Source organism: Prunus persica, chromosome G1 (assembly GCF_000346465.2).
Source record: "Prunus persica cultivar Lovell chromosome G1, Prunus_persica_NCBIv2, whole genome shotgun sequence".
Lineage (NCBI taxonomy): Eukaryota > Viridiplantae > Streptophyta > Magnoliopsida > Rosales > Rosaceae > Prunus > Prunus persica.
The window spans coordinates 24,190,018-24,216,845 of record NC_034009.1 but is presented as its reverse complement, the minus strand read 5'-3'; the positions used below and the strand labels follow the sequence as shown (position 1 = coordinate 24,216,845).

Sequence of the window (26,828 nt, the reverse complement as noted above, 5' to 3'; positions counted from 1 at the left end):
TAGGAACTCCGAAGTTAAGCGAGTTGGGGGCCAGAGCAATCCTAGGATGGGTGACTTACTGGGAAGTTGCTCGTGAGTTCCCAGAAACAAAACCGCGAGGGCCAGAGAGGGGGGCCCAAAGCGGACAATATCGTGTTACGGCGGAGCCGATCCCGGGATGTGACAAATTTCTCATGCCACCCACCGTCAGTGGTGGTGTGTCAGCCAGATGTTGACAAACTATTTTCACCCTAAAATTTACCCCTCGTCGTCTCGAGCACTACGGTATGCTCGGATGAGCTAAATTCAATTGATTGAGTATTTTACTAAATTTTTCCTATTGCTTATTCTCAGGTTCGATAAGTCGGACTATCAAAACTTAATGAAATTCTTGGGACTTGTTGAAGGGGTTTTGTGGAACCGGTAACAAACTTTTCGAGGACTGTGCACACACTTTGTAAATTATGGGAATTTGGTTTTGATTAAGGGCTTGAGGTGGAATTTTCATTAACCAAAGTTTATATTCTTTCTTAGGCACTCAGACTTCACATGCTTAATCGGAAGAACCTTCGAATGGTCAAGCAAGCTTGGACTCACAGAGAGTGAACATTTATTTATATTGATGTTTCATACTATGATGGTTTATGAAATGCTTTATGGACAGATTATTTATAATATTTTCTTTCGGAGTATTTGGTTTTGGTTAAAAAAAATTTATATTATTATTATGATGATGATGATGATGATTATTATTATCATTATTGTTATTATTGATAAGTAAGACTAGTTCGGTAAATTGAGAATGGTTTAAAAATTGAATTTGAGAAAATTTTCGGAAATGTTTTCAAAACCACCTAGATATCCTTTGGTTGCCTTCGGATTTTATGATGTTCTCGGACATCTCAATTGTTGTCAGGAAGTGGTTTGTCTTCGGACAATTTGGTTACTTTTGGATAAGTCTACGCGCGTATGACCATGCCTCATGAGTCTCGGAGACACTTGAACCATGTGCTGCGAGGATTGCGTCTCAGGCAGACTTTGTGTCCCCTGAGTTCTGTGAAGATGTATCAAACATTGTGGCCACGAGTGTGATACCTGGAATTGATGATTCACTGAATTGACGGATTTTCTATTGGATACATCCAAGGTCTTAAATATCGATAGTTTCAGAAATATCGATGGTTTAAAAACACAGAAATATCGATGAAAATATCGGGAAAATATCAATATCGATAAAAATTGGATAAAAACCACGGAAATTATGATAAATATATGGAAATTTTTAATGAAACTTTAGAAGAAGTTTATTTAGTCAATCATCTATTATTTTGACACAAAAAATTGGAAGGAAATGCAATGCATAGTGGGTTTGTGTGATTTAAGTTGATTATATTGCGACCTGACAAACTCTGTGACTTAGAAAATATGAAGTAATTAATGAAAGAGAATTAAACACCCCTTAGTATTTTATTTATCATTTTTTAGTACAATATTTTACACTTTATAAATTGCATGATAAATACATGAGTAACCTTATTTCACGTTATTCACTGGACATGGTACACGTTGTTATATCTATTAATTTATCAAAAATTAAAAAATAATTAAAGATGTAAACCAACTTGATTTGTCATGAAAATTAGGCACTTTACCATGCTTAAAAAATAATAGTGAAGATTGAAAATTAACTAAGAACATAAATAAATATATCCAATGAAGAATTAAATAGGAAATAAAGAAAATGATTATAAAAATTTAAGTAATTAAGAAACAATTTATTTCACGTTATTCATTGGACGTGGTACACGTTCTTATATTTATTATTTATCAAAAATTGAAAAATAATTAAAGATGTAAACCAATTTGATTTTTCATGAAAATTAGGCACTTTACCATGCTTAAAAAATAATAGTGAAGATTGAAAATTAACTAAGAACATAAATAAATTTATCCAAGGAAGAATTAAATAGCAAATAATGAAAATGATTATAGAGATTTAAGTAATTAAGAAACAATTTGAAGGAGAATTTAGTAATGTAAGTACTTATAATGAATAATAAAATAATCAATAATATTAAATGGATTAAATAGAAAAGAAATAAATTATATTAAGTAATTAAGTCACATTTCCCACTTCCCAAGATTTTTTTTTCCTATTTTTTTGTCTGAACTTCCCAAGGCTGCAGATACACACAACCTGCCTTCTCTCTCTCTTTTGGGCATTCACCCATCTCTCCCTTTTTATTTTATTTATTTATTCCTCTTCTTCCTCTTCCGTTTCACACACACACACACACACACACTCTCTCTCTCCCTTTCTTCTTCTATCTCTCAGTCTCTCTCCCTCTCTTTCTCTTCTTCCTCTTCCTTCTTCTCTCTCCTCCACTACAATCCAAAACAGTAAAACATAAAGACCCACTCCATACCTTTTTTCCCTCTTCTTCCCTTCTCTCTCTCGCTCTCCTCTATCTGCTTTTTTTTTTCTTCTTCTATCTCTCCGTCTCTTTCGTTGCTTCCTCTTCCCTCTTCTCTCTTGCTTCATCACAATCCAAAACAGCAAAACATAAAAACCCACTCCATAATTTTTTTTCCCTATTCTTCCCTTCTCTCTCGCTCTCCTCCTTATGCTTTTTTTTTTCCTGAGTTGAGTTAAGATTGAGTTGAGAGACAGAGAAAGACTGAGTTTCGGAGGCCGAGGGATTCATTTGAAGGCTGAGTTTAATTTTGTAAGTTCATATCGTGATATTATCGATAATATTGCGATATATTGTCCAGTTAAAGCTGCAACTTGAACGAAAATATCGTTACTGAAATATCAGCAAAATTATTGATAAATTGACTATATATATATATATGAAAATGTGCTAAAATATCGCTGCCCTAAAAAAACGATAATTTCGCCGAAATATCGGCAAAATTATCGATATTTTGTTCTATGTATACATCTGGGTGGAAAGTTTTATAGTTGAGAAATTCTTTTATTTTAAATCAGTGATTTATTTTTTGTTTAATATATTATACTTATGTACGAATATTAGTTACTTTTATAAACATAGCATAGAATTATATCTTGTTTGCTAATAATTTTAAATGATGGGGTTATTATGTTCTCACTATGTTCTCACACTTTCATTGTTTTGCACCTCCCAGGCAGTAGACGAGTACCGGACAACCACTTGAGGGCCTTTCACCATCTACTACATTTCCTTCTTCCCTCTTTTGTAGGCGTTTACTTTGTTGTAATTAAATTTCTAATTGTAAACTTAACTGAATTAGTTATGCTCTAATACGAAATTGACAGAAACCAACCCAAATTTCACTTTAGAATCCATATCGAAACTCTGTGCGTGTTTGATGCCTTGTATTAGGCTAAATGTTTGTTTAGGGTTTTTCCTTTATATGGCTTCTTTTTATTTCTGTTGGGCTGAGGCCTTGTACCTATGAGTGTAATCCCTTTCATCTTAGGGCATGTTTATGTATCAGTAATGGAGAAAGTAAGGAATCAGAAAATTTAGGAATCGGTATGGGAAGAATCATTCCCATTAAGTTGTTTATTAAACATATGGAATTAGCAAATGAATGGGGTTGATTCCTATTGTTATTGTTTACTAATTTTCATGAATCAGAATTCAAATTAATTTGATTACTAAATTACCCCTGCATATTTTCACCACAGCACACATATAATTCTCAAATTGACTAAGGAGACCAAACTAATCCTGCAGCAAAACAGTAAGGCGGTGCAAACATGAGGAATCAATATGCTGAACAAGATGAACAACAAGAGCCAAGTTCAATGATAATGTTAATAACACCTTTGTCCAAAGCCAATTTCAAACGAAAAAATAAACTCCAATAAATATATATCTTTCACATACGTAATTAGTAAACAATCAAATAATAATAACCTGTATAATTTTCATACATTAAATACATAGAACTTCTTAGAAATGGGTTATTATTTTTTTTAGGGTTGAAGCGTCTTGAAACTTCTTGGCGAGAATTTTTATTTTTTTTAGGGTTTGGGGTATTTTGGAATTATGGTAAAGTGGTAATGGTATTTTTGGAAGTTACTAAGAGAAAACAGGAATGAGAATCGTATCGACTACTCTCCCTAGTTGATCTGATACCTAGTTATGAGGGGATGTGATTACGGATTTTAAGGTGGGGCCCACTTATTTTTTCATTCCTGATTGCAAGTAAACACAGGGTAAGTTATGAATGGAAATCATTCACTTCCCTCCCATACCCATTACCGATACGTAAACATGCCCTTAGGCCCTGTTTGGTTCACGAAATGAATTTGAGGGGAAATCATTTCTCATGTCATTTCCCAAGGGATGAGATATAAAAGATTTCTTTTTCACGTTTGGTAATGCTGGGAAAATGACCGGGAGATAGCACTTTATTTTCTTTCCTATGTTTATTTTAAGTAGGAATGGAAAACAAAGTTTGTATAAATTTTCAATTATACCCATATTAAATAAAATAAAAAAAGAATGCATTTAATGATATATTGTAATTCTAAATTGTTAACGGGGACAAAATAGTTATGAAAATATGTATTTAATGTTGGCAGTCCCGATCTCTTGGACTATAGGAGTCTAAGAGATTTGTTGTCACCCACCGTTGGATGTAAATTCAATGGTTCAAATTTTTTTTTAAAAAGGAGTGGAAGAGTGAGTAAACAGTTGAATTTACATCTAATAGTGAGTGACCACAAATTTTTTGGACCCCTTTAGTCCAAGAAATTAGAATTGTTAATATTGGTTCATTTCCCCAAACTTTTTCTTAAGGAGGGAAAACAAAATTTAAGTTGGGATGATAGCTTCACTTTCCCCTCTATTTTTCCATGGGCCAGGCAACGATTTCCTGTGCCTAGACTTTCCAAACATAAAAAAGTAATTGATTTCCCATCCCTAAATATCCTTTCTCATAAACCAAACGGGGCCTTAATGGAATGAATTACCTTGGCCAAAAACGGAAGAAAAAAAAAAGGCCCAGATCTCTTTGGAGACGTAGATCTTCGGGAAACCTCCGGGCTGAAATGCGAACCCGAATTTCTGTACTAGAACCGGAAACCCACATCTCGCCGGTTGAGTAATTATAGTCCCCACGGTTGAAAATCACCGCCATTTTCAATTTTAATTTTCTGTGAAACTACCGATTGAAGCCAAGAGACTCTCCAATACTAACACACCACTCTCTTTCGCCGACCTTCTTCCACAGGTACGTACGTACGCCTCCCCTCTCACTTCTAATCTTCAATTAGGAAATAATTCGATTCAAGGCGTCCAAATTTGAAGCTGAATTTTTTTCTAGGGTTTCCAAATTAGATTCTCTTTGAATTCGGTAGGTTTTCCCTATTAAACACACGGCGGCACCAACTCGAAGAACCAAGTTCCCGAACTAGAAGAAGAAAGAAAGAAGAAAGAATTTTCGAAAGGGTACGGGCCCAGCCTCTTCTTCTCCACTGAAAGTTCTGCATCTGCTCCACCCAACAGGTTCTTTTTTGTTTTTAAATCTTAACTCACGTTAACTTCTCGTGTCCGTGCAACAGACCATTGGACCAGAGATTTGAGTAAGCACAATTTTGTTTAGGTACCTTACAACTACATGCTCTTGAAATTTGTTTCTGATTTCACTCTCGCTATATGTATCTGCAGGTGCCTTCATTTTTAGGCGGTTTTGGTGATTATCATGGAGGTTTGTATCCTATTCGACTTGGCTAGAAAGTAGAGTTTAATAAGTAACTGGCATTTCTTTCACTGATGGGTTCTTAAATTTTTTGATGTTATTCTTTGTGATGTATAGGGACGAGCAAATGCTGAACCTATTGACCTGGACAAAACAACAGTGACGTTGGAACCTGAGGTGGACAACGCTGGGGGATTATTTGTTCCTGGGAAGGATAGGGTCGTTTTTAGACCTCCAGAGAGGAAATCTCTCTTAGGTAAGATTTATGTTTAACAATTTTCAATTTTAATATTGGATACTTATCATGTCAGAGGAATTGACCAAACCCACCTGAAAATTAGACGAACCGATTACAAAGACTTAGCGTGTTAATACTTAATAGGAGGAGAGTTATAGGCCTCCCCGCCCTAGCCATTACATTTTGATGCAACATTATTGTCAAATTGCTCTCAGTTTTGCTACTGTCATTGCTTCGTGCATGCATGCTGTTAAAGTTCTTGAAGACTTGTAGTGCTACGAATTGCCTTATTTTGGTATATGCTGCATTTATCTTTCAAGGTTCCTGTTTCTTGATTTGTTTTTTTTAAAGATGTCATGAATTAATGAAAGATGTTCAGTACTTTTGGTAGGAGTATTGTCCTAATTTTTACTTAACTAGGTTTTACGTTGAACCCAAAGAGCTCTTGGGTTTCTATCCTTGTTCTGTATTTCATTATATTTGTGAAAGTTGTGGAATCAGTGCCCTCTCCCTCCAATGCAAGTGCTAGTATTCTTACACGCATAAACAGAAAGCTAGTGGCCTTTCTTCAAATTCTGATTTAAGATGTAACAGGGTTAGATGTCCTTGCTATTGCAAAACGGGAAGGGTCTAAGGTTGATGGTGGATTCAAGACCCCAAGAGAAAGAGTTGTATCTGTTGTCTCATCAATAGAGGAAGAGGAACAATCAGAGTCTGTAAATACAGATGAAAAAGGGAGTGATGCATCCCCTGCTATACAAAGTCACTCTAGGAGGCGATATCGTGAAATATCTGGGAGTGAGACACCGCGTACAGGTACCTTTGGGTTTGAACCACTTTACAATTTGCAATGATATCATGTCTGTATGGAAATTGAACAGTGGATTTCACAGTAATATCTACAATTTGGGTATGCTGTGATACTAATTGATTCCATCTAATTATTCTAATTCAATAGCTATATGAACCATTTTACAATTTGCAATAATCTCATGTCTGATGCTCATGTTTTTCCTGCATCTCGTATGAATATGATTATATGTAAAAGTATTCACATTCTTATGTTTGTCAGACAATAGTATCAGAGGCTCAGGTATTCTCTTATTATGCAAACTGTATGTGACTGTTACAAATGGGTTTAACGTGTTCTCAAGTTATCTTCTTGATCCATATTAGACTGTTAGTAACGCTTTTCTTTAAGTAAATGTTTCTTTACTTAAAGACACCTTGTAATCTTTGTGGTTGCAGAAAGTACTGTAACAGAGGAAGGACAAGTTGATTATATGTGCGGGACTCGTCACTCTAGGGAACATCTGCGGGCAGATGTAAGCATACTTCTATTGCCATCTTCGTCTCTCTGTTGCATTCATTTATGTTTTATGTTTGTTGTTTAGATTGGGAAATAGTTCACAAGTGATTGTGATGTATATTTATTAAAGTAATTGCATGGTTTGAAAGCATTGTCGAGTTGTGTGCGGACTGACTTTGAAGCAGCCTTTTCATGCTCTATATGTTAAGAACCACGATTATATGGTTGGTACTTGCACTATAGTGCTAAACACTTAGGAAAATGAAGGAGAAATATGTATCAGGCAAGAGCATTTAGTATTTAACTTATTGTACAACTGATACTATGTTTCACTTTGGGTCAAAGACCTTTAGCGATACATGGTACATATAACCTCACCTCTTGGTTCCAATAACCCCTTGGTGATTTGGTTATTAGTTTTGACATTGTCGACATGTGCCTATCTCTGAAGGGTCCATACCAGATTTATAGATGGAAAAGTCATGGATTTTTGAATGAGAACTTACAAGGCTTTTGATTGGTCCATTTGATTATATACTTTATCTATTTTATGCTTCACTCTGTTGTTTGCTTGGGATGTTTATGTTAGAATTTTACAGTTAGGACATGTATTTTTCCTCTGTTGCTTATTTTGTTTAAATAAATTCTGACGTGCTTCTTACCATGCCTCTGAATTGAAGGTTTTGGCCACACCTAGTGGAAGTTCACACAGTGTTAGGTCTCGGACTCCTAAGTATGACAGGGATGATCGTGGTAGTGAGAGAAGAGATGACAATGGTAGGTATGAAAGGGAGGACCGTGGTAGCGAGAGAAGAGAGTACCAAGATGGTAACAGGAGTGAGAGACAAAGATATGGTAATGGTAAGGATTATTATCGTCGAAGGGAAGGTGGCCGATATGAGCAAGAATATGGTGGAGAATATGGAAGAAAGCAGCGTAGATATGAAGATTCAAAGAGGACACCTGGTATGTAGTGTGTTTTTCTTTCCTTTTGTTAATTGCTTTTTTTATTAATTTATAAATATTTATTCTTCTCAGTTATGTTCTGAAAACTGTTATGCTGGTGTTCCTTTCAAGGAACCTACACTTTGAGCTTGTAAATGGGTTCCCGATTCTCATTTTTGGAACTGTAGCATAACAAGATACCATATGCATATATCTAATTCTTTTTCATAAATACATGTGTGAATAACTTCTATTAGGTATAGTCTAAGTAATGTTCAAAAACTACATGGATATTGTTGTCTCTAATGCCATATTTTGCAAATGTTGCAGGCAGATCTGACTGGGATGACGGGAGATGGGAATGGGAGGAGTCACCACGACGTGACAGCTACTCTAATACCAGTAGGCGCCATCAACCGTCACCATCACCTATGCTACTTGGGGCCTCACCTGATGCACGACTAGTTTCCCCATGGTTGGGTGGCTACACACCTCATTCTTCTGGTATGTTATATAGACATGGAGCTTACTTGCAGGGACCAAATTAGCTTTTTATTTATTATTTATGATGGTGGTGGCTTGGATTTCATTTTATCTTGATATTTGGATGTAACTTGATTACAATTACAACAGGTTCTGCTGCTTCTCCCTGGGATCACATCTCCCCCTCTCCTGCCCCAATACGTGCTTCTGGATACTCAGTCAAATCTTCAAGTTCGAAACATGGTGCGAGGTCCCATGAACTTACTTTTTCTTCAGAAAGTTCACAATCATTTGAGGTATATTGTTTTTATAAATATCTTTTTGTGGTTAATTTTGGAGATTTAGGTATAAGATCTTTTGCCTGTTTTGGCTGTGTCAATGATGAATGTCTTGTCTGCAGGATGCAGAAGCAGATAACACTGATTCGGCTGAAGAACACAAATATGAGATTAGTGAAAGCATGCGTATAGAGATGGAATACAATTCTGACCGTGCATGGTAATTAAAAATATAGATAAGTTCTTTATGTTCTAAAAAACAAGTGTAGGGGATTACCAAATTTGATGGTTGTTTCCTGGGAAAAAAAGTAACGCCCTGAAGACACCAATCTGTGAACATTGTTTTGTTGCCTTGATTGAGCTAATCTGTGAACGTCATTTGTACAAAATTTCAGGATTCTTTTGTGCAGTTAAACATCTTAATATTGTTATTTTCAGGACTATTCTACTATCTGATGCCATCTCTTAAGTAGTAGCTATTTCTAGAAAAGTTTTGTCACTGGTCAATGACTTATATATTCCTGTATGGGTTGCCCTTGTGGACCTCATGTTATAATTTAGTAGTAAAGTTGAGTTGTGGTCTTCATTTAACCCATATAATCTTGTTATATAGGTACGATAGAGAAGAAGGAAACACAATGTTTGATACGACTGATGACTCATCCTTATTTTATGGAAATGATGCTTCATATCAAAAGAAGGAAGCAGAGTTGGCAAAAAGGCTGGTATGTCCATTGTTTTCTTGTTATTGTTCTTTAATTTACAGAGTTCTATCTGAACTATATTTTGGTTGATGAATAAGTATTACAGATTGCGCTTATTAGTAAGAAGAGAGTTGACCAAAGGACTGAAAGTTTCTTCTTTATTCTTCTAATTTTGATGGCTTCTTATGGTGGAGGGGGCTAGTAGTAAGTGATTATCATGTTGGTTGAGAATGTAAACTCGAGAGGTTGACATATAAAGTCAAAGACAAAAAGCAATCATTGAAGTCGCAACATTTATTTGGTAACATTAGTAGATATGATTAATAATCCAACATCAATTGTACTTTAAAATGTTTTCAGGCATCTTTCTGCTTTTTATCTGTCTGAGTTCAAGCGACCTTGTATAGTGCCTAACAATTTTTTATATACTATTTATTATGTTAATTCAGATAATATATTGGTCAACTGTACTGGCTATGTTTGTATTTCTGTCACCTTCACTAAATATTTTGATTTCCTTTTTAGGTTCGAAAAGATGGAACTAAGATGTCTCTTGCTCAGAGCAAAAAGTTGTCTCAACGCACTGCTGATAATGCTCAGTGGGAGGATCGTCAACTTTTGAGATCTGGTGCTGTTAGAGGTACTGAGGTGCAGACTGAGTTCGACGATGAAGAAGAGCGGAAAGTTATTCTTCTTGTACATGGTAAGAAATGGTAAACTAGCCATATCACTAAATTGATGAAATATATGCTTTTTGGTGTTTGTGCATGGAAGATTGAAATCTGAGTGTACTATATTATCTACTACTATTATCACAGACACAAAGCCTCCTTTCCTGGACGGCCGGGTTGTTTATACTAAGCAAGCAGAGCCCATAATGCCTATAAAGGATCCCACATCAGATATGGCCATAATTTCACGCAAAGGGTCTACTCTGGTTAGGGAAATCCATGAGAAGCAAAGTATGAACAAGTCACGTCAGCGTTTCTGGGAGCTTGCAGGTTCCAAACTTGGTGATATTCTTGGTGTTGAGAAATCGGCAGAGCAGGTATTGAACTTAAGAGAGGAAGTTCCGATTTTTGCTTTGCACTTTGCAGGTTTGGGACTAACCCTTTCATTTTTTATGCTAGATTGACGCAGATACTGCTGCAGTAGGTGAAGATGGTGAAATTGATTTCAAAGAAGATGCCAAGTTTGCACAACATATGAAGAGTGGGGAGGCTGTGAGTGATTTTGCATTGTCAAAAACACTCTCACAGCAACGACAATATTTGCCCATATTTTCTGTGCGGGATGAGTTATTGCAGGTGTGATATTTATCCATTTGTGTGTAATGCTTTGTTTGCTTTTGAAAGAAGTAATACCTAGCAGATCTGTCCATTCCAGGAACAGACCCCTTCAAAATTGAAAAACCGAACCATCATTATTAATTAGCTTGAATTTGTGATGCTGATCTTTTGTTGAGTGGTTTAAAGAATAAGATGAAGGGCTTTAATCGTCTGACTTTTATTGTCTTCTTTGGTGGGTACATTTCGGCAACAATTTGATTGCACTCAAATCTATGATAATTGATTTAATTGAAGGAAAAATTAATCAGCGCCTTTTACTCAAAATGTTTTTTAGAAATAGACTTGAGTGTTTTTTTTCTTTCCACTTGGTTATGCCCATTTATATATCTGAATGTTGCGCTATACTAACCCTTATTAAATATCCATTTGATAGGTGATTCGAGAAAACCAGGTTATTGTTGTTGTTGGAGAAACTGGTTCTGGAAAGACAACTCAACTGACACAGGTACCTTTATTCATATCCTATCATCAAATACTTTCTCCCAAATTTGTGATATTTATAAGACTGGATGTATATGTATGGTGTACCTCATTATCTGGCGTTCATTATGTGGATTATGTTGTCAGTATCTTCACGAAGATGGGTACACAGTAAACGGTATAGTGGGTTGCACCCAACCAAGGCGTGTGGCAGCCATGAGTGTTGCAAAAAGAGTTAGTGAAGAGATGGAGACGGAGCTTGGTGATAAAGTTGGCTATGCTATTCGTTTTGAGGATGTGACTGGGCCAAATACCGTAATAAAGGTAACTCTTTTGTTTTCTCCTTAAACTGTACTGGCTGTCCTGACTCTTCCCCATGGGTATTTATTATTTTTATGATCTTTTTTTCTCCAACTTGGCTACTGTTCTGGATCTCATTTTTCCTAATTTATTTTTATCTTTCAAGGCACAGATTTAGTTTATAGAGAATTAAAGATTACAGATGGTCTTCACCTTTATATTATTATACGTTAAATCTTTGTTTTCCAATCTTGCAGTACATGACTGATGGAGTACTTCTGCGTGAAACGCTCAGAGATTCTGACCTTGACAAGTACCGGTATGAGAAGTTGCAGAGTTTGAAAAGTCCTTTATCTATGAATTGAACCGGTTATTTACATTTAATACAAAATCATTTACTGTCAAGTCTTTTTTGCTTTTGCAGTGTAGTTGTGATGGACGAAGCCCATGAAAGGTCACTCAACACGGATGTGCTGTTTGGGATTTTGAAAAAAGTGGTGGCCCAACGTCGTGATTTTAAGCTCATTGTGACATCTGCAACTCTAAATGCTCAGAAATTTTCAAATTTCTTTGGAAGGTAATCTTTAATTCTTTTTACTCATACGTCATCATTTTTGCATCTGCTTGCTCAGCTTGCTCAATTTGACTATTTTGTTGCAGTGTACCAATTTTTCACATTCCTGGGAGAACATTTCCTGTTAATATCTTGTACAGCAAAACCCCGTGCGAAGATTATGTTGAAGGTGCAGTGAAGCAGGCCATGACTATTCACATCACCAGCCCTCCAGGTGACATTCTCATCTTCATGACAGGCCAAGATGAGATTGAGGCAGCCTGTTATGCACTTGCTGAGCGTATGGAACAACTTATTTCATCCTCCAAGAAAGGGGTGCCAAAACTCTTGATCCTCCCCATATATTCCCAGTTGCCTGCTGACTTGCAAGCAAAGATATTCCAAAAAGCTGAGGATGGTGCTCGCAAGTGCATTGTAGCAACCAACATCGCTGAGACTTCGTTGACTGTGGATGGAATATTTTACGTTATTGACACTGGGTATGGTAAAATGAAAGTATACAACCCTCGAATGGGTATGGATGCTCTTCAAGTGTTTCCTGTTAGTCGTGCTGCTGCGGATCAGCGTGCTGGGCGTGCTGGTAGAACTGGGCCTGGAACATGCTATCGGTTGTACACAGAGAATGCATATCTAAATGAAATGCTGCCCAGTCCTGTGCCAGAGATTCAGAGGACTAACCTTGGTAATGTGGTGTTGTTGCTCAAGAGTCTTAAGGTCGAGAACCTGCTAGATTTCGATTTCATGGACCCACCTCCACAGGACAACATTCTCAATTCTATGTACCAGCTGTGGGTCTTAGGCGCTCTTAACAATGTTGGGGGCTTAACTGATCTGGGCTGGAAAATGGTGGAGTTCCCATTGGACCCCCCACTTGCTAAGATGCTATTGATGGGGGAAGAGCTAGGATGCTTGGATGAGGTTTTGACAATTGTGTCCATGCTTTCGGTGCCGTCCGTATTCTTTAGGCCTAAGGATAGGGCAGAAGAGAGTGATGCTGCACGTGAGAAATTCTCCATTCCAGAATCCGATCACTTGACACTGTATAATGTCTACCAGCAGTGGAAACAACATCAGTATCGTGGGGATTGGTGCGGTGATCATTTTTTGCATGTTAAAGGGTTACGAAAGGCTAGAGAGGTGAGGTCCCAGCTGCTAGAGATCCTGAAGACACTGAAAGTCCCTTTAACATCCTGCTGGCCTGATACAGATAATGTGAGAAAAGCTATTTGCTCTGCGTACTTTCACAATTCTGCAAGATTGAAGGGAGTCGGGGAGTATGTGAATTGCCGGACCGGGATGCCTTGCCATTTACATCCGAGCAGTGCTCTTTATGGTATGGGGTGCACTCCGGATTATCTCGTTTATCATGAATTGATTTTGACGGCAAAGGAGTATATGCAGTGTGCCACAGCAGTGGAACCACAGTGGTTGGCTGAGTTGGGGCCTATGTTCTTCTCTGTAAAGGATTCGGATACTTCAATGTTGGAGCACAAGAAGAGACAAAAGGAGGAGAAAACAGCCATGGAGGAGGAAATGGAGAACCTGAGGAAGACTCAAGCAGAGGAGGAGAAAGAAAACAAACGGAAGGAGAAGGAAAAGAGATCCAAGCAGCAGCAGCAAGTCTCAACGCCGGGTTTGCACAAGGGCTCTTCCACATATTTGAGGCCAAAGAAACTTGGCTTGTAAATGTAAATTGTATAGTATATATGATTCAGTACTAGTTTTCTGGTGGAAAGCAGTTTTGTTATTTGTTAACAAAAAAAAAAATTGATTTAAAAAAATTGTCTTTTTTCATCCCAGATTTGTAAATAAAGAGCATATTTTCCGATTACAGATACAACTTGATATGGCGTACAAGTAAATAATGCTTTCTTTGATTGAAAGCGACCGGTGCTCCAAATCCCAACGATTTTACACAGTGGGAAGGGAACCAACCACTGCCATAGCCAATGCTTGGCTTCCAAGGCCATTCAACTTGTTCACCAGATTCTAGTTGAGCCAAAACCTTTACTTCCGTAATGTACAAAAAGCCAACCAACTAAAACCCCTTAGGATCTTCTTGTCCATATCAATGCAGCGAACAGAAGATGAATTTCTGTGAAGAAAAAGTGTGAGTTTTTCTTTTTCAAGAGATGGGAAATTGTGGTTCGGTTCGTAAAACCCAAGACTCTTCCCCTAAGTCACAACTCAAATGCTCAAGCTTTTCTAGGACAGGATGCATCCTCACTGAACGGCCTATTCAAGAAAACACAATTCGTACCGTGATGCCCGGTGCAAGCAGTTTACGAGAACTAATAAGTATAATTCTACCCACTTGGCTTACTAAATTCATGGTTTATTAATTGATTTACACATATATTAGTACTAACTAACTTTAGCCTTTCAATGATTAAATTGTTCATGGTCCTGTTTGTCACTACTTTGGTAGCTGGAAAATTTCGATTTTGTTTGAGTTTCTCGTTTTGTAAGCAATCTGTGCATGCTTGCTACTCTGTAGATGGCAAAGAGGATATGCAATTTTCTTCTGACCCCAGGTTAGAATCTGATTGTGAAGATTTCTTCAGTGTCAATGGTGGTAAGATATATCAACTTAAATTTGTCACACCAAATTTCTTCTAATGTCCTAAACAAATATGATGCTGGAACTTTAGATTTTTCATTTTGTTGCAGATCTTACCCCATCCAGCACCAATACTCCAATCCACCAAAGCAGCCCCATAAAATCCCCGGCAACTGATGTGAAAAAGCAACTGATTGAATTGTTTCATGAAAGCTTCAATGATGAGGCTGGCCATCAGGATTTACATTATGAGTCGGAAGCAGAATCTTCTATTTTTCACCGGACACAAAATTCAGCAAACAAAACCCCATATGAATCTGTAGCAGATATAGTTTTCAGAAGCGTGGCGATTTCAAACGCAAATTCCGAACCCAGGACTAGAAAAAATACAGAGTTTGCACAATGCTGCCTGCCAAAGTTGGTGCGGAACCTAAGCTTCAGTGAGAGGAAGAAACGCTGAGTGACAAAGAAATCCAGGATGTCAAAATTTTCCTTTTATTGCTTAGTTATTTTCGTCTTGGTGGCTGAATTGTAATTCTGAAACAATCTATATAAATGTGTTTATGTGTGAGTTGTATTGTATTTATTAAGAACATCTGTAAAATAGTACAAATTCTGATGCTTTATACTATATCATTGCTTCTGGTGACACTTTTGGTCTATGAAGCTCTCGGATTTTTGACTCATAGGAAAAGAAAGCAATAGATTCAAACACTTCTTGCACAACAAATTTCGACATGGTAATATGTTCATCCAATCACAATGAAACTTAATTAGGATTAACGTTTGATCTTTCATAATGATTACAATAAACGAACTCACCTGAACATTGTACTTGGTCAATGCGATTAGTCCATCTCTATTTTTTTCGAACTTTTTGTTCCCAACTTGCGTGGCATTCTTATGTTGACATGGACAATGCTATTTATTCCATATATTCTTTCCTAACTTTTTAATATAATAATGTGGTGTGTACACAGTTTCTCAAAATATTTGAGAGTTGAGAAAAAAAAGTAAAATTGAAATATGTATCATGTTAATAGTGATGGATCTAGAAATGTTTCTTTTTGAGAACAAGATTAAAAAGCTCCCAAACACTTTTTTAAAAGAAGAAACCCTACACTACATAATCATCATAATCAAACAATACAAATCTACTACATCAAATGAAAAATTCCAAGTTTCAAGATTCACATATCTAGAGCAATCTAAATCTATTTGGTAAAAACCCAAATGGATGAGCATGAAGATTCAAAACACATAATCCAGAGCAATCAAAATAAAACCAATTTCAGATAAACCCATAGAGATTAAGAAAATGACCATCAAGACTAAATGCAAGAAACCAAAGCAATCAACAGAGACTTAGAAGACAACCTATTGGAGGTTGGCGATGGAGTTAAGCTTCGAGGTTGCAAGTAGCTACGATCTTAGGCAATTCTGAAGAGAGACATAAAAGATGGGGTTAAGGGGGGTTTCGTGATTCAGATGAGAGGATGAGGTGGGTTTCGTGGAGCGACTGACAAAGAGAGCTGAGAAAGGAAGAGAATGCGCAAGAGAGAGAGAGAGAGAGAGAGAGAGAGAGAGAGAGAGAAAACAAAAACGGAGAAAAAGTGTTATGTAGGCAATAAGTAAGTATTTATAGGTTGTATTTGCAAAATGTGTAGGTAAATGTGGTATTTGCAGATTAAATTTGGATGTGAGTAGCATTGAGCAGTGTTTCCCATTATTAAATAGATCAGTGGAGATTCAATTTGTTGCCCCTCATCATCCTTCCATGGATTTGGGCGGCCCGTGTATATTCAGACATGTGCACACTAATTATAAGATAATGTCTCAAGTGTAACTTGGTTACTTAAATATAATCTTATTTTTCTTGTCACATAACTAGTCTCATGAGTCATGACGAGAAAGGGATATGTAATTGTACCCAAGGAGATAGCATGCAATCGAAATGCGTATATATGCAATTATTATTATTTTTGTCTCAAGCAACCTATGCAATATATATATATATATTTTTTTTTTAGACCAAAAATACAATTGGCAAATTTCGACTAAAAAATGATATAGATGAGAAGAACAAGATTAAAAAGCTGAGTTTTATTATCAAAAAAAGTCAAACTTTACTCTTCATTTTCATAAATGTCAGTTTCTATAAAAACTTTCAAAAGTAGCCAAAAAGTCACTTAAAAAGACTCAAATGCCCTTAGAACTAAAACCTACTTAAACCTAAAAAGCAAAACTCTGTTTGAGACTTGCGGCAGAAGGAGAGAAAACTATGATGGGTTCAGCCGCCCTCAACCATAGAAAAAAAAAAACTAAGATGAACAAAAAATACCAAAAAAAAAACAAACTATTACAGTAAATCATACGGACTGCAATATAATAATATATATTCATATTGAAAACTAAAAAATTTGACGCATCCAAAAAAAAAAAAAAAAAAAAACAAATTTGATGAGTCCAGTCGCTCCACTGACGATTTCTTTCTTTGGTGTAATTGTTGATTTTCAACAACTTTTTTCTTTTCAAAATATATGATGGAGATTTTGACTCATTATGCAACTAATTTTCAACAGAAGTGGTCTATGTTGTTAAGGAACTAACTTTTAGAGACATGGGGAAATAAATACTCATATTTTCTGATGAAATATAGATAAATAATGGGTATTTCATAATCTTTGGAAACTGGGTGGATTGCAAAAGTGAATCTAATGAACTTTGAGGCAAAAACTTGTTGAGGGTTGGTTTGTTAAAATCTTTGTGTGAACTGAGGAAGTCATGTTGTTGTACAAAGCTTGGTGTGGGGGACCATGGATGTGTTGATGGATTGGCGATCCTCAGGCGAAGTTTTCATTATCGTCATAGTAAGCTAATTTGGTTTGGACTGGCTACGGGGAGTAATCCAAATTTCAAACTTCAGCAACTTAAGGTACAAAGAAAAAGAATTGCAAATGTTTTTTTTTTTTTAATTCTAAGGGTAATTTGGTCTATTGAAGTGGGTTTTCTGCTATATGTGAAAGTTTTTATAAAAACTAATATTTATGAAAATAGGGGGTAAATTTTGGCTATTTTTGATAAAACTTTAAAAAGCTCCCAAACACTTTTTTAAAAGAAGAAGCCCTACACTACCTAATCATCATAATCAGACAATACAAATCTACTACATCAAATGAAAAATCCAAAGTTTCAAGATTCAGTGCAATCTAAATCCATTTAGTAAAAAACCCAAATTGATGAGCATGAAGATTCAAAACACATAACTCAGAGCAATCAAAATAAAATCAATTTTAGAGAAACCCACAAAGATTATGAAAATGACCATCAAGACTAAATGCAAGAAACCAGAGCAATCAATAATGAGAGACCTAGAAGACAGCCAATTGGAGGTCGGCAAAGGAGATGAGCTTCGAGGTTGCAAGCAGATGGGACCTTAGGCAATTCGAAAGAGAGATCTAGAGGATGGGGTCGAGGGGGGTTTCACGATTCATAAGAGAGAGATAAGAGGATGAGATGGGTTTCGCGAAGCGAACCACAGAGAGAGCTAACAGAGGAAGAGAACTGCGCGAGAGAGAGTTGAGAGAGAAAACAAAAACTAAGAAAAAATGTTATGTGGGCAATAAGTAAGTATTTATAGGTTGTATTTGCAAAATGTGTGAGTAAAGGTGGTATTTGTAGATTAAGTTTGGATGTGAGTGGCATTGAGCGGTATTTCCCATAATTAAATAAATTAATGGAGATTCAATTTGTTGCCCCTCCCTCCTTATCCTTCCATGGATTTGGCCGACCCGTGCATATTAAGACATGTGCACGCTAATTACAAGATAAAGTCTCAAAGTGTAATTTGGTTATGTTAAATATAATTTTACTTTTCTTGTCACATAACTAGTCTCATGAGTCATGATGAGAAAGAGATACGTAATTGTACCCAAGTAGTAATAGAGAGAATTTTCTCCAAATGAGAGATAGCATGCAATAAAAATGTGTATACGTGCAATTATTATTATTTTTGTCTCAAGCAACCTATGTGTTATAAAACTAAAGGAATTGAAGAGAGAATTTAGATAGAGAAATTATAGGAACTGATGTTTTCATTCAGTCATTTTCAGTCGATCACAAATGAGAAGTATGCCTTATTTTATAGGCAAAGGCTTTGGCGAGGAAATGAAAGTATATGAAGGTGTAGGGAAATATCCTTCCGACATACGGGCTCCACTTTCATCATTTTATAACACTCCTCCTTGGAGACCATCATGTATGGAATATGCCTCGTTAAAAACCTTGCCAGTAAAAACCCAGTAGGACAAAAAACTGGTTGAAGGGAAAAAGAGTACATAACCATGTGTAACATAAAATTCTGTGTATATTGCGTGTGACACTGCCTCGTTAAAACCTTGCCAGGAAAAATCCAGTGGGATAAAAACCTGGATGAAGGACAAAGAGTACAGTGTGTGAATGTCTTTATTGATAGCACGCTCCCCCTGATGCTTGGAAAAATATCTGTAAGCCATAATGTTGATCATCTTTCTGAATATCATAGTTGACACTGCTTCTGTGAGTCAATCTTGTAATATTGTTGGATGCTCTCCCTGAAGAATATCTCCCCTTGAAACCTTCATGACTAGCTTTTTCCAGTCAGCGACCATAGAAATTTCCAGAGTCCGCTTATCCCACAAAATAAGGGCTATTTGTAAGTTTACTTGAAAAGAATATGCTCGTATATGGGGTTATGCGAAGATAGCATCAAATATGCCTCACATCATCCCAAAATGGTGGTGATGGAACTGAGCTGTATCTGAAAAATACAATGTCTAGTCTAGTATACTTATGGAAAAATATTTAAGTGCCAAACAGTTAACCCACATAAAAATGCTTCAATACTTTCTTAGTATAAGCAAAAATCTCATTGGCATAATGCTCGATCTTCAGGTCTAGACAAATATTTCTTGAACTCTTTAGGAGTTTTAATGTGTTGCAAACACATTATAATCAATGTACTCACTGAGGCAATTTATGCGTATTTAGAATTGAGTACAAGTTTTGTGCTTCAGGCACATGTCCTTCAGGGACTTACTTAATGTAATTTCAATCCTTTTAAGGATTTTATTTAAGGGATTATACTTTATGACACATTATATAGCTTTAACCCATCTATTTATACATCTTTTAGGGAATCGCTTCTGGCAATATGCTCCGTGCAATTAAGAACCTTTAAAGATAACATGTTGGTCTTCGTAAATGTGCAGTAAGGGGGCACAATTGAATTTGTAAATATGGAGAAACCAACATTCCTTGTTTCTGCCAGAAACATTGTGTTATACAAAGTGGTCATATTCCCTTTTATTCTGAACACCCAAGTATAACTTTCAATATTAACATCTTTCGGGGTTCGTACTATGGGTTTGTTCTTTCACGTTCATTCTCATATGTAATGGAATTGCCTCTTTCCATTTTGGCCAATGATATTGTCGACATCTAATAATTGAACGTGGTTCCAATCAACACAGCTCATTGATGATTTGAATAGCTACTCCAAAACCAAAAATTGTCATTCATCAATTCATGATCCCACAATTCTCATGCGCATGCGCATGCATCTATTATAAGCATTTCTTTACTTTTTGGGTACCCAAGCCACTTCAGGGGATTTTTATTGTCTCTTTCCAGACAGACATCTCTTATAAGATGAATTATGTGAAAATGTAAATCATAACCTCCAATGGAGCGTTGTTTTACAATAGGGCGTGGATAATCTCCATTTTGGGAGTTGGAACATTTAGAACCCATATATCTGCCATGTTGTAGGCATGCCACAGATTAATACATACATGTCTACTACGCATTAGGCATGCACTGTATCAATATTGACATGTTAAAGGATTGTCCTTTCGGGACTTCAATCCATATCATTTGCTACGCAACATGTGTGCATCATATTAATCACTGCTATACCCATGTTATGTTCTTATTGGATTTTAATCTATGCAGTGTATCATTAATGTATTCATCTTGCAATCTGTGAAATTTGCATTAATAATTCATGAAACATATCAGAATGATACAAGCCATTCTTCCAGAATAGTCATAATACAAGTCGTTCTCCTGGAACGATCTATAATGCAAGTCATTCTTCTGGAATGGTCATTTGCATGGCGTTCTTCTGGAACAGCCTTATCTCCCCATTTGGTTACCCTCAAGGATGTTGTACAAAATATCGAAATAAGAGTACAAACATGAAATAACACAAGTATTGCTTACATCCTTAGGTAGGAGAAACCTTGCTCAAATATCATTCAAGCTCGTATCGGCTCAGCAAATATAGTGTAATGCTTGATGATCTAGTTATATCTTGCAAGAGCAAAAATTACAACTCTTTTGTCTCTGTCAAAACAAATAACCCTCAGAGTTAGGATCACTTCATGGATTCTTTCTTCAGATGTTCGTTCTAAAGAAATAAAATCTCTTATGAACAAAGAGTTATAAAAAGAGAAAAAATGCAAAAAATTGTGATATTAATTGTAGGATAAGGCAAGCAATCAAGGAAGGAAGCTGGTGGGAGCAAACAACAAACTCTCATTTCTTCTATTCTAGAAAAACTTCAGGAGATTAGAGCATGTGGTTGTCTTTACAATTCCCTGATGTAGCAGAAACGTGATCAGGGATAGTCTCGCTTCCTAAATGGATGATCAGAGATAGTCTCGCTTCTCAAGCACATTGAGTGCTCACTAATAAGAAAAACAGGTGGATATTGCATCACTAGATATGGAGAAAACTAGATGTATTTTGCAAAGAAAATTTCGTTAGTAACACATTTATACATAAATGAGAGGAATAGTTAGGTTCGGTGGATCTCAAATTAACCACAGAAATTTGCGATTTTCTCAAGGTGCTTTTGAAAAAGTAGCTCCATGAGATTCGCAAAGCAAGATCGGCTTTGACGAAAGTAATCTTTGGAAACGCCGAAAGTGCCGACAGACATTATTTGAGGCCGCGTGAAGTTTTGGAATCTGGGAAAGAAAAAGAGAATATGGGGATCCGAGATAATATTGGGATCCTGGAAACGTTGCCACATTTTCATCTATAGATGTTGCCTCAAGACCTGATTGGAGTAACTGCGTTTCAACTCAACTTCTCTATTTTCTAAAAATTCAGCTTTTCTAAGACTTTTCTGTTATAATAATTGGGAAAATTCTTAAACTTGCACCTATGGTTTTCACGTCTTTCCAAAATGACGATTTGGAACCTTATGCCTTATAGGTTCAAATAACCACAACAAATCTCTCAAATTACATATTTCAATGCATGTGATTCCGGAACTTCTGGCCCGAGCCAAACACAACCTCATAATTTATTTGCCTTTTTCAAATAGGCATGAGGTAAATTGAGCAAAAGACATGATAATAATGCAATATAGTAGTAAAGAGAATTAACTACTATATACCCAAAATTTCAGGTTCGGGATCTCTCATATATTTGGATCCATGAGCTTCCAGCCCAGATCATATAATATAACAAAATATATGGGGAGCCTCAATTGATCCTTTGAGGTTTATCATGATATTATCCATTTTACGATGTATTCTTAACAACCGGAATTCACAATATTTCTTCCTTGAGGTGTCGATTATAACATAATCAAACTTTATTAAATTCACCATTTTCTTATGCCAAAGAAATATTTGGTGTACCACAATTTGCAATAATACCTCAAGGGTTGTTCATTTAACAGTTGGAACTTTCAGGTTCTCAATATTGTCAGATTTTGAACTTCGGGCCAAAATCACATATTCTCATGGCATGGACATTTTTACAATTTTCTATACATATTTCGGGACTTCAAGCCCTTACATAATTGTCCATATTTTGAGGAACTTCTGGCATCTCATTTAATTGCTCATCGATGAGTTTAAGGAACTATAGGTTCCCTTTTATATATAGTGACGGTTTATCCAAAATGGTTAATATTTATGTATACATCACTATTCATGTATATAGTACTATTCATCATGTCATGAATACGTATCTATTCATGCGTACAGTACATTTGCCAGTACAGTTATTATTCATGTGTACAACGTATTAACAAATACGGTACTTTTACATTATCAAGGAACTCTAGGTCCTTATTTACATGTCAAGGATCAAGGATCTTCAAGTCCGATATCTTGTTTACAAATATAGTATCGGAGAGACTGCCAGCTCTTATATCATTATCATCATCAAGGATCTTCAAGTCCTGATGTAGTTGTATGATGAGGATCAAGGAACTTCTGGTCCTGATCTGCAAACTGTACAAACTCATCAAATAGCGCAATTAATTCATAAAATAAATTGCTTGAAAATAAATTGCTGGTATGGACGATAATCCCGCACTATACCTTAAATAAAATTAAATGTGCGATAAAATAAATTGCTTGCTGTATGGACGTTAATCCCACACTATATCTTAAATAAAAGTAAATGTACAATAAAGTAAATTGCTTGCTATATGGAAATTAATCTCGCACCATACCTTAAATAAAAGTAAATGTGCGGTAAAGTAAATGTGCTTTTATGAACACTAATTCTACTCTATACTTTTAAATAAAAGTAAAGGGAGTTGTGTGGATGATAAACCCGCGCCACTTTTAAATAAATATTGTTGTATGGATAATAAACTTGCACCATACAACAAATAAATTGTATAGGTAATAAACCTACAGCATGCAGTAAATAAAATAACTATGGGAATAAAACTACCACCGAAGAAAATAAAAAAAATGTTAATATTATTAACGGCCTTACACTGATAATATGTTTACTTATCTCCCTTTTGGTGTTGTTTTATGATTATTATTAATTTTTTAATTTTTTAATTAAATTTTTTTCAAATCGCAGGCTCTGATTCATATTCCCTTTTCATCAGTACTTGGGATGATGATCATGCCCAAGTTGTTGATGACGACAGCTGGAAGAGGGTTAGTCCGGGGCCACCGAAAGCGTCGCCGACCAGACCCGAATATGAGCAGGGACGGACCCACAATGGGGTCAATGGGGTTAAACAACCATATGGACTCCATGAAAGCAAAGTAGAAGGTCCCTTTGAATTGGGTGTGACCCCATGAATGGCTGAAGGGAGGAGTTGCAGATACTGAGGAAGAAGAAGCTGAACAGGAAATCTGTTTTTTTGTTTTAAAGAAGCTGGCCAAAACGGCGTTGTTTTGGCCCAGCTTCTAATTTTTTTAAAAAAAGGGGTTGGCCAAAATGGTGTCGTTTTGGACCAGCCCAACGTATTTTTTTTAAAAAACGCGCTGGCCAAAACGACGTCGTTTTGGACCAGCAGCAAATTTTTTTTTTAAAAACTCGCTGGCCAAAACTCCGTCGTTTTGGACCAGCAGTAATGAATTTTTTTTTAAAAGACCTGGCCAAAACGACGTCGTTTTGGTCCAGGTCTTTTAAAAAAAAAAAAAAGAACTGATTGTATATATGCTGCACAGACCTTCCTCCCAAGTTTTCATCTCCAAAACACCTATTTTCTAAACCCTCAAACCTAAATCCCCAACCTCCACCCAACACAACCCTCTTCTCCACCAAGCCTTTAATCCCCAAATCCTCCATTGTACACTATGACCCTACGACATAAAATTCATGGGTCCGTACCTGAATACGAGGCTGTCTTGGAAGCTTGCGTGAACCGCATGATCATGTCGATGGACGACTAGTCAACATAGCCCCTATAACGATCAGAATTAGGCTCGGAATCAGGCCAACTGCTTAACCGCAGCTGGCAGAGCCATGATCCCGGCTCCAACGATTGTCGTCGACATGTTGAAGACGGCTCCGGAAAACGACGCGTCATTGAAACCGACCTCGGCGGAGTCATGGTCGTCGTGCTTCTGGGGCAGGAGCGGAGTTTTGGGGCTGCGCCGGTACTTCCAGTCCGATGGGACAGTCGTCATTTTGGTAGATTATGGGGTTTGTGTTTTAGTGCTCACGACTTCCACGAACCTAGAAAATTCTTTTGCTCGGACGAGCTTGGGGTAGCGTGGCGGTGAGTCGGATGTTGTCAGCGTTTTGGAAGCGGAGGCCTCCGTCCACGGATCGCCGAACACTTGCTCTTAGATGGCTTGGATGGAGTGGCCCGGGTCTGGGTCGACGTAGGCGGCGCTGTCGTCGAAGAAGACTTGGGTGGAGTTCGGGTCGGAAGTGGAAATGAGGTTGGATTCGGATCCGGTGACGCCGTTAATCTCTGGATTTAGGGACTTCATCCACCCCAGCATGTGGTCGAAGGTTCTCTTGCACCAAAACGACCACCGTTTTGATGGGGCTGCTGCTGTTGCTGCTGCTCGACTCTGAAGCCATTTTTGTCACTATGGTGATGGATATGAGAACCGAATCTGATTGGTTAACCAGTGTAGATTAGATGTACTATTTCATGAATGTGAAACCACTTTATGGTGAAATAATCTACACGGTTTATCATGATAACATACATGATACTGAAGAGAAGAGGAAGAAGAAGAAAGGAAATTTCAGAGGGAATTGTATTTCTTGAATCGTATTTGTTAATCAGTTTCTACAGAGAGATTACATTATATACTTAGCCTTAGCTCTGCTTAGCTTCTAAACAACACAGTAACAACTTAACTAACAGCACGTGACACCATAACTAATCTAGTGCTGACTCAGCTTAGCTGTTATACAAATGGTTTATACAATTACCCTCCCTCAAGCTCAACTGAGTTCCTCAGTCTGAGATTGGTACAATGCTTAAGAAATATGGGGCTGTGCAATCCTTTTGTAAAAACATCTGCAAGCTGTTCTTCTGTTGGCACATACTGAACTTCAAGATCTTTGCGTTGAACTCTTTCTCGCATGAAGTGAAAATCAGTATCCATATGTTTGATACGTGAATGAAACACTGGATTGGAGCTAAAAGCCAATGCAGATAGATTGTCACAGTACAAGATAGGAGGTGTAGGAAGACACATATGTAAATCTGCAAGCACTTGACGAATCCATGCTAAATCTGCTGCAGTATGAGCCAATGCTCGATATTCTGCCTCAGTGGAGCTGCGAGACACAGATCCTTGCCTTTTAGACTGCCATGAAACTGGATTTGCACCAAGGAAAACAATATAGCATGTTGTAAATCTTCTGGTAGAAGGGTCCGCAGCCTAGTCAGAATCACTATATGCAGACAAGTGCCAAGGACCAAGACCAAAGTGAATACCATATGTAAGAGTACCCTGTATATACCTCAATATCCTTTTAACCGTATGAAAATGAACTTCAGTTGGATTGGTCATGTACTGGCAGACTGTGTTTACTGAATACGCTATATCTGGTCTGGTAAAGGTTAAATATTGTAAAGCTCCAACAATGTTTCTATATAGAGTAGGATCCTTCAAAGGTTCACCATCAGTAGACAACACCTGTGTATGTGGCTTACAAGGTGTTGGACAAGGTTTACATATAGTCATACCAGCCTTGTGCAATAGATCCCTTGCGTACTTGGTCTGATTGACAAAGATTGCACCAGGTGTAGGATAGGACGCTTGCAGACCAAGAAAGTAAGTCAATTTACCCATGTCTTTCATATCAAACACAGATCCAAGATCATCAATAACTTATTAAACGAGCTGCTCATTAGAACCAGTAATTATTATATCGTCCACATATAAAAGTAACACATCTAGATCAGATTCTGTAGACTTCACGAACAAGCTAGGATCAGAATGAGAGCCCCTGAATCCTATAGCTGGGAGATACCCTGTAAACTTTGAGTTCCAAGCCCTTGGTGCTTGTTTTAAGCCATACAGTGACTTACGCAATTTACACACAAAATGAGGGTGTATAGGATCTTCAAACCCCTGTGGTTGCCTCATAAACACTTCCTCTTCCAACTCTCCATGCAAAAATGCATTTTTAACATCTAATTGTCAAAGACCCCAACCTTTCATAGAAGCCATGCTCAAAATAATCCTGACAATAGTATGCCTAACAACTG

At 36.9% G+C, this 26,828-nt stretch overlaps 3 protein-coding genes and 1 long non-coding RNA gene across 9 annotated transcripts; 2 read left to right on the top strand and 2 right to left on the bottom strand.

Moving 5' to 3' along the window:
* Positions 4,960–14,108, top strand: LOC18792838 (pre-mRNA-splicing factor ATP-dependent RNA helicase DEAH7). Of its 5 annotated transcripts, none has more exons than XM_020566563.1 (19): positions 4,960–5,208; positions 5,336–5,560; positions 5,646–5,685; positions 5,794–5,932; positions 6,509–6,730; positions 7,163–7,239; positions 7,904–8,189; positions 8,499–8,672; positions 8,802–8,947; positions 9,052–9,149; positions 9,543–9,654; positions 10,159–10,336; positions 10,452–10,681; positions 10,764–10,940; positions 11,356–11,427; positions 11,550–11,726; positions 11,960–12,021; positions 12,127–12,279; positions 12,363–14,108. In XM_020566563.1, the coding sequence occupies exons 3-19, from the start codon at positions 5,680–5,682 to the stop codon at positions 13,960–13,962; spliced, it is 3,909 nt and encodes a 1,302-aa protein (XP_020422152.1). In that variant the 5' UTR covers positions 4,960–5,208; positions 5,336–5,560; positions 5,646–5,679; the 3' UTR covers positions 13,963–14,108. The 5 variants fall into 5 exon arrangements, with proteins under 5 accessions (XP_020422152.1, XP_020422148.1, XP_020422144.1 ...); XM_020566559.1 differs by having other exon boundaries at positions 5,302–5,560; XM_020566555.1 differs by having other exon boundaries at positions 4,961–5,208; positions 5,336–5,483.
* LOC18789337 (uncharacterized protein At3g27210) lies at positions 14,227–15,508 on the top strand. 2 transcript variants are annotated; one of them, XM_020566567.1, is made up of 3 exons: positions 14,227–14,574; positions 14,705–14,851; positions 14,947–15,508. In XM_020566567.1, the coding sequence occupies exons 1-3, from the start codon at positions 14,409–14,411 to the stop codon at positions 15,294–15,296; spliced, it is 663 nt and encodes a 220-aa protein (XP_020422156.1). In that variant the 5' UTR covers positions 14,227–14,408; the 3' UTR covers positions 15,297–15,508. The 2 variants fall into 2 exon arrangements, with proteins under 2 accessions (XP_020422156.1, XP_020422159.1); XM_020566570.1 differs by having other exon boundaries at positions 14,233–14,574; positions 14,774–14,851.
* Positions 14,775–16,538, bottom strand: LOC109949845. The gene is made up of 2 exons (XR_002272154.1): positions 16,214–16,538; positions 14,775–15,292 (listed from the first exon to the last, which is right to left on the bottom strand). It is a non-coding gene; the product is annotated as an uncharacterized LOC109949845 (long non-coding RNA).
* Positions 25,537–26,409, bottom strand: LOC109946845 (uncharacterized mitochondrial protein AtMg00810-like). Its single transcript, XM_020555877.1, has 2 exons — positions 26,052–26,409; positions 25,537–25,931 (listed from the first exon to the last, which is right to left on the bottom strand). The coding sequence occupies exons 1-2, from the start codon at positions 26,407–26,409 to the stop codon at positions 25,537–25,539; spliced, it is 753 nt and encodes a 250-aa protein (XP_020411466.1).